The sequence below is a fragment of the Lepidochelys olivacea genome (genome assembly GCF_965140295.1).
Source record: "Lepidochelys olivacea isolate rLepOli2 genome assembly, chromosome: 1".
Taxonomy (NCBI): domain Eukaryota; kingdom Metazoa; phylum Chordata; order Testudines; family Cheloniidae; genus Lepidochelys; species Lepidochelys olivacea.
In genome coordinates this window covers 287244101-287255875 of record NC_140411.1, presented here as the reverse complement: position 1 = coordinate 287255875, position 11775 = coordinate 287244101, and the positions used below count along the sequence as shown (strand labels likewise).

At 43.1% G+C, this 11775-nt stretch overlaps 1 protein-coding gene across 1 annotated transcript in view; it reads right to left on the bottom strand.

Annotated features, from left to right (window-relative positions):
• Positions 1 to 1519: 1519 nt before the first annotated feature.
• Positions 1520 to 11775, bottom strand: part of TSPAN8 (tetraspanin 8) — a 38939-nt gene continuing 28683 nt past the window's right edge. Inside the window, exons 6-8 of the mRNA XM_084617640.1 lie at positions 7288 to 7437; positions 5121 to 5204; positions 1520 to 1794 (exon numbers count right to left, since the gene is read on the bottom strand). Coding sequence (XP_084473766.1) covers positions 1741 to 1794; positions 5121 to 5204; positions 7288 to 7437 — 288 coding nt within the window. The 3' untranslated portion in view covers positions 1520 to 1740. The remainder of the gene's footprint in view (positions 1795 to 5120; positions 5205 to 7287; positions 7438 to 11775) is intronic.

Below are 11775 nucleotides of genomic sequence, written 5' to 3'. Positions count from 1 at the left end.
GGCCACCCAGAACCTTAGATCTACTCACCCATCTGCAAAGCTGGACCACCAGTACATGGGGGCCTTTCAGATTACAAAATGGATTATTATAGTAACCTTCAAGCTACAGTTACCAGAATCTCTTAAAGTCCATCCCATCTTCCAGATCTCCCAGTTAAAGCCACGCACCAAAAATACCTTCCCATATTGCATCACTCCCCTGCCCTTACCAATAACCATTCAGGGTCAGGAAGAATATATGGTTTGGCAAATTCTGGACTCTCGCTGACTACAGGGAAGGCTCCAATACTTAATTGACTAAAAGGGATATGGCCCTGATGAATGCTTGTGGGAACCTGCAGAACATGTCCATAACTTAGACCTCCTGCTCGCTTTTCACTGCATCTACCGAGAGAAACCAGGCCTCATGGCCTTTGAGGAGGGTAGTGAGGGAGATACTGTCAGGGATTAGGGCTGCAGCAGAGTCAGTCTCCTGGCAATCCAACAAGCATAGCTAGCCTGCACTACATTACCTGGTTGATTGCATCACCTGTTTGGTCAGGAAGGGCAGCTGGCTGGCTTTAAGCACAGCAGCAGCTGCAGCTTCCTGGCTGCTTAGTGTGTATCCTGCCATTCCAGTCCCTGTATCCGCAGGCTTCCAGACCCTGCTCCTAACCTGCTCTGGTTCCCCTTCAGTTCCTGCCTCTGCAGAGCCTATGACCCACAACTCTGATTGCCCTCCAGCTCTGGCATTTGGCTTCTGTCCCTCTGGCCCTGACCCTTGGCTTGTTCCTGGACTCTGCTCACCCAGAACCCAGCTCTAACCAGTAGGCCAAACTCTCGCTTTAACCAGCAGGCCAGACTGCCTATGGCCCAATCTCTAGCAGTCCCATTCATTTCAAGGTGCTTTTTAGAATCTCACCAGGTGCTTATCAGCATCTCTAGGTACCTAAATAACCTTATAAAACTGTTACTTAATGCCAAGTATATTCACGTACATTCATTCAGATTGATCTTTTCCCATTTTTCTCTTGGCTACCTGCTTCTGCAGAACCAGCTGCCTTGCTTAGATACTTTAGATGAAATCCTGGCCCCCTGAAGTCAATGCAAGTTTTGCCATTGATTTCAATAGGCACCAGAATATCACCCTTTATGCAGACTTGTAAAATACGTGTCCCTAAATCCGACTTCTCATTTGGGAAAGTCCATGTTACCTGGCAAGGTGCTAATTTAAACATCCCTAAGGAGATAATATATTTCCTGTTTGAGAAAAAATTGAATCCCCAAAATAACAAACCTTCTCCATAATACCTTACGTGGGGCGAAATTGATCTGTGATACTAGTTATAAAAGAAACACTGCCCCACAAGAAATACTTCCTGGAATCATGTGATTCACAGCATCAGCCAACCATTACAATGTCATTTGCAGATTTTTCCGAGGACTCTGTCGTGATTAGCACAACACTGTGCAGACACATTGTCTGGTAAATGAAAAATTTCAACATCACTCAAAGTAATCTACACACAAAATGAGCTCATCAAAGTTGTAAACAGACATTTATTGCAAATAAAAATCCACATTCACATCATTAATTTTAAGGAGATTGTTTCACATGAAGAATCTGTATTCATCAGGGCTGCTGCTTTTATCAAAACAGCTGCTTGTGACATACATGTATTTGTTTAAATGTGGCAAACCAAAATTTAACTATAAAAGTTTTGATTTGGCTGATGACCTAGTTCTGACACTTCCATTGTTTCATTTTCTCTGGATCTGACAGTACAGACTCATCGAAAACCCCAAACCAACAATCTAGAAAATAAAGATATTTATGGTATTACTTGGCAGTCCTGGAAATCCCTGCATAGAATTGATACACAGTGAAAACATTTTGTTTGCAAATGTCTTGGATTTACATAAATCTGTGGAGGAGTAGATTTTTTCCAATGCCTTTCATTAGAAGCATGACTCTAGAGTATTGAGATTTTAATGAAATCAGTATGTACCACAGGTAAGATTGCAGAGAAAATGGAAAACTTAAACTTTGTTTAAAAAAGATGACCCATGTTGATGGGAGACCCTTCTTCAGATGTGGGATTTTTAAATGCAGCTATTCATTTTTATTTTCTAAATCACTGGAATAACTTCTCAGACTCTGTTGTATGCCAAGATTTTAGTTTCTTTGACATCTTTAATCTTTTCTATTTTTACCTTTCTTGTGTTTCACTAGCTTTTATATTACATCTATACACACACATTATATGCATATGTACTCAGACACCCCTATCATTTTGGGTGCTAAATAGTCACATTACAAATATTTTAAATTTACCAGTAATCTGATCAGGCCAGAAGTGTTGCATCACTTAAAGAACTAGCTGACTGAAATAAAATCTGACTAAGGCCAAGTTTTGATGCAAGAATTACTGGGTGAAATTCTGTGGCTGGGGTTATACAGGAGGTCAGATTATTCAGTGGTTCTTAACCTGCGGCCCATGGGTCACTTGCAGCCCAATCAGCACAGAGCTGTGGCCCATGTGACATCCTCAGGGCCATGGAGGTACATTTGATGCAGCCCACATAACACATTGCGGGCCACATATGGTAAATAGGTTGAGAACCAATTAGATGATCATAATGATCCCTTTTGGCCTTAATTTATCAGTATTTGAAGTGTTAAGTAAAAACAGGAAAGATCCAAATAGTCATTTATGAAGCAACTAAACAATAGTGTTTAACTTTTTCAAGAAATTTACAATGGAGAACATATAGAATATACCAGTGGTTCCCAAACTTGTTCTGCCACTTGTGCAGGGAAAACCCTGGAGGGCAGGGCCAGTTTGTTTACCTGCCGTGGCCACAGGTTCAGCCGATTGTGGCTCCCACTGGCTGCAGTTCGCAGCTCCAGGCCAATGGGAGCTGCTAGAAGCAACTGTCATCTAAGTGATCCACCATAAGTAGCTTCTTGAAATAATACCCAGCTGTCATAGGCAAGCTGAGTTCAGCCTGGCTTCTGACCTAGCAGTTACCCTCAACCTTGCCCCTGATCTAACCATATAGGGGCAATTAGTGATACCAGCTGGATGTAATGGAGTGAGAGTGACTGACCCCAGCTGCAGAGGATTACTTAAACACAGCTGAGTGGAGAAGGCCTAGGAGAGAGGAGGTATGGAGTTCCGAATCTCTATGGGAAAGGGTTCGGGCAGTTAGACTGAGGAAAGCGACAGTGATAGAATTGATCCCTGTGGGGGGCAGGCCCTGGAAAGGGGACAAGATCCAGGGAAAGACCATAGAGAAGAGAAGACTTTCCTATGGAGACAAACCCACAGAGTAGGCTCCTGTGGTTGCGTAGCTCTGAGGTAGGGTTTCTACATGGCACAGAAGACTTCAGTTGCCCAAGAGGGCAGAAGAATTATTCAGATGTTTGGATTTTCATTTGGACCTTTTGGTTACCCTGAAGGGGATTTGAACTTTATGTGACTTGGCTGGAGGGCTGAGGCCTGGAAGAGACAGTGGGAGGCAGATGGTCAGTAGGCAGTGCTGGAAATGAGTACCCTGTGCAGCATCGCACCCTGACACAAAGGTGTGTTATGTGTGGTGAGCACACAGTCTTATAAAAAATGCTAAGTAAGAGGTTAGTTGCAAGTCATATCAAGCACTTCAGCTGTACTGAGTCTTTCCTGCTTACTATTACTTTCCTGGACGTGGATTTTTTAGGCTGGAGCTCCTGCCCACTTTTAGGGCAGGGAGAATAATTCTCTGCCAAAGCAGTGCTACAATTTAAATACCTTTTCAGTCTGAATTACGGATTCAGTACTGCAAAATTCACTTTGTCATTCTGTGTTTACCTCAAGCCTCTAATTTCAGGGGGGGAAACTACAAAGAAGTAATACAAAAAATGTGAAATAATGGAATGAGGCAAAGCAATTAAATCCCATGTTTCTTAGTCATAGACAGAACCTAACATTAGTCAGGTGGTTAACTAGATAACATCACTTTCCCCCCCTCATTCCTTTAGAGAAAATGTGTTGTGTCATTGTTCAGTAAATGAAGAAACAATTGACATAAACAGCCCGAACATTCCAATTGTATATTCTGCTCTTTACCTGCTTAAATCTCCTCTATGGGGGAACTGTGTCCTCAGAACAATAATTCCACATCATAATCTCTCTATTATATGAGGGCTGCAATTTAGTTACAATTGAGATAATGTAGCTGACCTGAACTCTTGACAATACAAAGCTTTCTTAAATCAATGTATTTAGAAAGACAAGGTCGATAACGTTTTTTTTGGACCTGATCCAAAGCCCATTGGAAGGTCTGTTGACTTCAGCGGACTTCAAATCAGGGCCCATTAAAGCAATTTTTAAAAAAAGAAAAAAGGTTGAATTTCAGGTTCCAGCAAGTAGTAATGACTGAAACTGAGAAGGTTCAAGGTGACCATCCGATTCACATGAGCATCCCAAAGTTCAGATCAACTTCCAGCTCATCTGGAAATCCCATAAGGATGGGTTCTCTTGTGAAATTTCTACCATTCCCTTTATCCAGTTGGGCCAGAAATAGAACAAGAATAGCATCTCTTTCTGTATTTTTGGCCCCTCTATTTCTGCTGCTGACAAGAACCTGTCATGTAATCCTGTTCAGACTCCATTTTAAAGCTATGTTGTTTGCCCCATTACCCCTATTGGGAGGCTGTTCCAGAACCTCACTTCTGTCGTAGTCAGAAACCAGTAACTGGCCAGACGCACAGTAAGTAAACTATTGTCCTCCCAGAAAGTGGGGGGAATAGGGAGAGGACTGTGACTCTCCCCAATATGCTGCTGCTACGTACCAGATCTCACTCAGGGCCAATTGTAAAATTAAGATTAAGCCTTTAGGCTGTAAATTCTTTGCAGGAAGTGGGACATGCAACCTGTTTGTACAGCACCCACCACAGAAGGGTCCTGATCCTGAGGTCTTGAGCCTTACTGCAATATACCTAAATACTAAATGATAGTACAATTAGGGATGAGGTTAAAGCCAATTCATTGTTGCTTAATAGTTGAGCAATCCAGGTATTTTAATCCCAGTCCCAGCACATTTCAAATACAACACTTTGCTTGTCATCTAGTAAATATTTTAATGGTTTATACTGATACCTCAATAAATGCCAGTCCAAATGCGATCCCCATAAGTATGACCATATGGTGTTTGAAGAAATCAATTATCACAACGCCACATGGCTGAAAGAAAAGAAAAGATTAATTATGAGTAATACAAGCTCATTAGGAGTATAGCCTCTAAAATCATTGGCTGCATGGAATAGCACTGGCCAAAAAGGTAATCCACCATGTGCAAGAGAAGCTGTTCTAATTTGCTCGGGTTTGTTACAAAGACAAAGAGTACATCTGCAACCATCCTGTGCTCTGGGAGGAATATCTGCTCTTTGTGTTCCAAAATATGAATCTAGTATCCAAATATACACGTAGGGTAAAGTTTCAGAATAAAAGACACTGCTTCAGTATCTAGGGTTTGTGATACTGCCACATGAAAAATGAAATAAAAATATCATTTACCCTTATTTTCTCTGTCTAATCCCTTTTCATTAGCGAGGGGCCAAAGCTGTGAAGTTCGGGGCTGGAAGTGAGTCAATTTCCCATTATACTGATATTTGCATTTGCTATTCCAGGTCAGGTTTATTACAGGCTCAGAGCAGGATAATTGGATATGGAGTCACATTTAAATCCAAACTTTCTCACATGTTCGACAGGCTCAGGCTGGATGTGGGATGGAATGAGCAATTCAGATCTGAAGTTCCAGTTTGAGCCTCTCTGTATTTTTTTATAAATGTACATATGCCTGTTCTTATCATGACTACATTTGCTCAAGTCGGTGGCTAACTGCTCTTGCAAACCATGGTGAAGACCAAGTGAGCCCCAGAGCCATCAAAACTTCAGGGACCCTCCACCACCGCCACCACTATCCCCTGCCCAACATGTGGATGGACTTTCACCCTATTTCCTCCCCAATGATAAACATGTTTATCTTTCTCTCAAAAGGCTTTAAATTTAGCTCTGACTCACTATTGCAGCAAGTCTCAAAATGGTGAGTTTCCTTCACAAGGATCCTGCCAATATCCACCCCTGCCCATAAAATTTGGTGGTTTGCACAGGGAATTTGTCTTGCACCCACAATAATTTATCTATATTTTCATGCTTGCATTCTGTGGGTTCCATTTAGGCCCTGACTAAACTTTGGCCAAAGGGGCACATACCATTTCGTATTTTTGAATGTTAGGTCTTGACTCTGCCACCCTACACACCTGCTGAATATACCCTTATTCACAAGCAGATTTCCTTCAGTGACACTACTGCAGGAATGAATTAGTACTCAGCATAAATAAGGGTGGCAGAATCTGGCCATGAACTTCAATATTTATAAAAATCTAGCCCCAAAATTTGATATTTATGGAAATTGGCTATACAGTGGATGTAGATAATGGCAAAACCAGACATGTCGTAGCACTAACTTTCTAAAAATGCAGACATTTTATGCCTGTTTTCACTATTTTTCTCTGGATTTGCAGAGTTCTAATTTCCATGCAATGAAATCTTGAAATAGGTTAATTGAGTTCCCTGCTGCCCATTCTCCAATTTGTGTCTGAATCTCTCTTTGCTGCCTGTCATCATGCACCCTGTCTTACTGTTCTAATTTAATGCTGAAAGCTTTTCCACGGGGTACAGCTGGAGGGAAATGGCCCCTCAAGTGTGCTGTCAGAAAACATGCAGCATTTCCTTCCAGTGGATTCTATAACTGAGTGTGAACCTTTTTAAAAGAGATTAACAATAAAAGTATCTTACATTGAAGCCTTTCATCCTGAAATATTCTTAAGTACTTTAAAAGCTATTGGTCAAATCCTGGGCAAACATGTCTGACAATGTAGTTATTTTATTGTGTGGAATCTTGAGCCTGGGGTGAGAGAGGAGGTGAGTAATCCCTATAGCAATATGGAGATGTTGCTAAGGCCTCCTGTCACTCAGAATCCTCACTGGTGACCACAAACTGGGAACCCAGACAGGCTGCAGAGGTCCTTAGGGCACTGCACCACACTGTGGAAATGCGGGTATGGCAGGGGGAGCAGGCAGCAGCCAAAAAGCATGCTGCACTTCACAACCACTGGAGGAGAGGAAAATTTAACTAAGGAAAACAGAACAAACCCTTTTCCTTTTCAAAAGTATCAGGGGCTCTTTAATGACCAGGCAAAGCAGACAGAACCTCGCTCTAAACCTCTTTTTGGAAAGTGAAATATGTAAAAATCGTACTTACCCTTTTATAAATGTTTCTGTTAGAATAAATGGTGCAGAGATCTGTATTTTGATCTTTCTGTGCACATTCACAGATCTTAAAATTACCATAAAGAGGATTAAAATTGCTCCCCCAGTCTTCATATCCCTTCACCAAACCACAGCACTGATTCTGTAAAAGAGGAGAAAAGGAGGGGTGAAAGGGAAGAATGGTGACTGAAAATAAGTCATAAGAATGGCTATAGTGGGTCAGACCAAAGGTCCATCCAGCCCAGTATCCTGTCTACCAACAGTGGCCAATGCCAGGTGCCCCAGAGGGAGCGAACCTAACAGGTAATGATTTAGTGATCTCTCTCCTGCCATCCATCTCCACCCTCTGACAAACAGAGGCTAGGGACACCGTTCCTTACCTATCCTGGCTAATAGCCATTAATGAACTTAATGTCTATTAATTTATCTAGTTCTCTTTTAAACCCTGTTATACTCCTAGCCTTCACAACCTCCTCAGGCAAGGAGTTCCACAGGTTGACTGTGTGCTGTGTGAAGAAGAACTTCCTTTTATTTGTTTTAAACCTGATGCCCATTAATTTCATTTGGTGGCCCCTAGTTCTTGTATTATGGGAACAAGTAAATAACTTTTTCTTATTCACTTTCTCCACCCCACTCATGATTTTATATACCTCTATCATATCCCCCCTTAGGCTAGGACTTTTCAGCTTGGAAAAGAGGAGACTATCTAATCTCTCCTCATATGGGCATCATTCCAAACCCCTAATCATTTTAGTTGACCTTTTCTGAACCTTTTATAATGCCGGTATATCTTTTTTGAGATGAGGAGACCACATCTGTACGCAGTATTCAAGATGTGGGCGTACGATGGATTTATATAAAGGCAATAAGATCTTCTCCATCTTATTCTCTATCCCTTTTTTAACAATTCCTAACATCCCGTTTGTTTTTTTGTCACACAAATCTGTTTCACACTTGCAAACCTTACCAAGCCATTGCACATCTAAGAGGCCCTTTGCGTACATGTATCCATGTCTTCTATCAATAATCAGAATGGCAGGTGAATTGTAGTCAATAAATAAAGAGGATGAAGAAGGAACAGATTTCCAATATACAATAAGAAAGAATCAGTAACATGGCTTTGGATTAATGACTGCATGTGCCACAACATAGCCTGTAATAATGTTGGATGTTTTCAGAATTATGTTTTTTTCCCTGCATTTTATATATGTATGTTAGACATAGCCAAAGTATTTCACATGTGAAAAAAAGCCAACCTGGAAAAAGATAATACAGGCATATAAAAATGAGACAGCTAGACAAATAACCCCCTCAATGGATGGGTAGCCTGTGAACTTAGCCATGGGCCAGAGAGGCTATGGATTTGTTTTGGGTTTAAAAACCTAAACCAGGTGTGGTTTTGATTCAGGTTCTATTTTCTCCAAACCATCAAAGTGCAGGGGTGGAAGCAGGGCAACATAAAGTTCTGGCTTTAGCTCTTCTCTGTTTTAAAGGGCAGCTGGAACCATGGGACATAATAAAACAATCGTGATCTACTAAAAAACAGAGCCACTATGGCTCTACCTCTACTTTTTCCAGAGAGACTCCTCACCCCTCCTGGGGGCTGTCTATGATATCATAAGCAGCGAGCTGGGTCAGCAATGGGAGGGGGCAGCAAAAGCTGTCTAAACACTGTTTCTGGCTACCATTCCACTAGCATCCCTGGCAGTGTTCAGAAGAAGAGCCCTCAAGCTCATCCCCTAAAGTCATGTGCTCCTATGGACCAAGCAATGCATACCCAGGCATAACAAGAATGAATGGTTCTGAGCACCAGCTGCTCTGTGGTGAGCAGCCTGTCCCCTGGTGTAAATGGGAGTTGAAAATATTCTGCGCTTCTCAGGAGGCATCTTTCAGGATCAGACCCATCTTGAATGTTCCACCTTTTGGTGTTAGGCATGCATGGATATGAGCCTAGACATAAACCCGCAGAAGAACCTCTCTTTTATCTCATTTTATTTCCCTCTCTTTTACAATAAAATATAGCATTACATGACTTTGTAGTAAGGAAGAAAATATTTCAAATAAGCAACACATGGTGAATGTTCCATAAGATATGGTCATTTTTCTTTATGACTGACATAGTCCCTGACTGGTTCCCTTATCCCAGGAGTAAATTTGCCACTACAGACCGGTGGATGATTTTAAAATAGTAAAGGTTGGAGTAGCAACTTTTCTTCAAAACCTCTTCAGTTTGGAACCAATGGCTTGGAAGCAAAGCGTCTTATCTCACTGGTGGTGCTGTCATTGGGTGACATTTGTCATGACAAAATAGTGTCTGTCATTCTTTGAGTGCTGAAAAGATTATACAGATTGCATATCTAGGTTGCTGCCATAGCTTGTTTGAATGGGGAGTGCAGCCAGATACAGAGAGAACTTCCCTTAGATAGGGAGGCTTTTAATGCTGGGCGCGTTCTCTCCCCTGGCGCAGGAGTCTGCCAGCTCTGAGTTATTGCCTCATTAGAGACCTGTAAAGTGAAGACCCCAGACTGGAGAAGGAAGGGAGGGTTAGGACTAGCAAAGCTTGTTATAATGTTATCATTCTTTGTTTTGAATCCTCCTTAATAAAGTCTTTATACAATGTTTGCTTTCTCCCATAAACCCATTATGTCATCATTCCAGCTGTGCTTGGATCCATCATCATTTATTTTAAATAAGACGTCAAATTTCAATTAACATTGCTAAACGGTGTGTGATACATAGCTCTGTGATGGAGTATACAAATCCCACACTGGGACGGAAGAGGTTAAACGACTAGATTGGGCCCAGGTAGGCCTTCCCCTCCAATCCTGCAGAGCATGCTCCAGCTGCAGACAGGGTTGAAAAGGGAGCAACCCAGCTCAGAAAGGGGAGGCTGAGGAAGAATGCAGACCTGCCCTGAAGGCTCCTCCCAAAAGGGGCGGGAGAAGCCTCTCTGAAGGCACAGTGCTGTAGGCACAGCCCAGCTGGGACTGGCAGTTTTGGTTTCCTTTTTCTTTTCCCCTTATCTGGGATCAGAAGCTAAGGGAAGGAAACTGTGTTAGAAAGAGACCCAGGGAAGGTCTGGTGACCCTCCTAGGCAAGAGTGCCAGAACCTCAGTATAAGTGGGAAGGCCACAAGGGCCCCCCCTCCTCTTCCCATGTGGCCCTGACCCTGCTCCTCCTCTTTCCCTCTGAGATCCAACTCTCTGGCCAGGCCAGAATCCAGAGCTGGGCTGTGGTAAGAGCTGCCCAGGGAGCCCGGGCTGCTGTGGGGAGCCCCAGACCCTCCACCTGCCCTGGGTGGGGGTCAGGGTGCCTGAAAACAGCCCCTACCCTATGTCCCTGACCCCTTGGGCACTCTACTGAAAGATTTGGGGCTTCCCACAGCAGCCCGGGCTCCCTGGGCAGCTCTTACCATGGCCCGGCTCTGCTTCCGGCCTGGCCAGGGGACAGGACCTCAGAGGGAAGAGGAGGAGCAGTGGGTTGGCCCTCTAGGCAAGGGGGCGCTGAGGCCCACCTCAGCCTTATCCCCTCTGGGAAGAGGCTGATACCACTGGCAGGGGCTATGCTTGACAGCAGGGGAGATGATCGCCTTATCAGTTCCCCCCACCATGAAGCATAGCCCCTGCTGCCACCGCTCGGTGCCTGCCAAGACTTGCAGTTGGGGGGGGGTCAATGAGGCCCCCAAACTACACCCATGTTATAAATTGGGAGGCCATGGTCCCCTTGCCTCTCCCCCAGTTCCAGCATCCCTGTTCCTAGGGCCCTGGATCAGAGCCCAGTGGAGTGGGTGAGCCCAGACTCTCCTACCACTGCCCCATGACCGAATAAGTGCTAACCGCTAGGCTCCTTGGCCCACTGAGGGCCCCTTTACAAGCTCCTTCTTTTGTCGAGTATTTAGAAGAAATAAAAACATTTGAGCTAAAACAAAGTACTTTAACTTCCATCCTCCTGTATCATGTTTGTGTTGGAAAGAAAGTTTTTCTGAAGGGCATAGAAAAATATTGAGACATTTCAGGCATCACTTAAATGAGAAACTGAACAATGATTTCCAGTCTAAAGCAATGCAAATGCTACAGATAAGTGCTTCACCTACAGAGAATAACCACAGCGTTTGAGCGAAGGTGAGGCACTTTTTATATTGGGAATTTCTTTAGTATTTTTAAGAAGAAAATGAAAATGTTATTTATATTTTATTCCCAGCACTGGCCAGATTCTAAGGTCTTTTATTAGTTATTGAGTCCTTACACAGGTAAATTCCAATCAAAGTTCTATGGAGTCATAGATAGAGTTTAAAGCTAGAGGGTGGTGACAGAATCACAATCTAGCCTAGGGGTGAATCCCCATTTGAGCACGGGGGGGTTCAAATTGCACCTCTCGTGTCCCCATTGCTGTGAATCAAGAATCATAGATGTGAATCAGGTCTGTTTTCTCCAGAGCAGTTAAAGTCCACTGGCACCACAGTCAACAAACCTGGCATTAT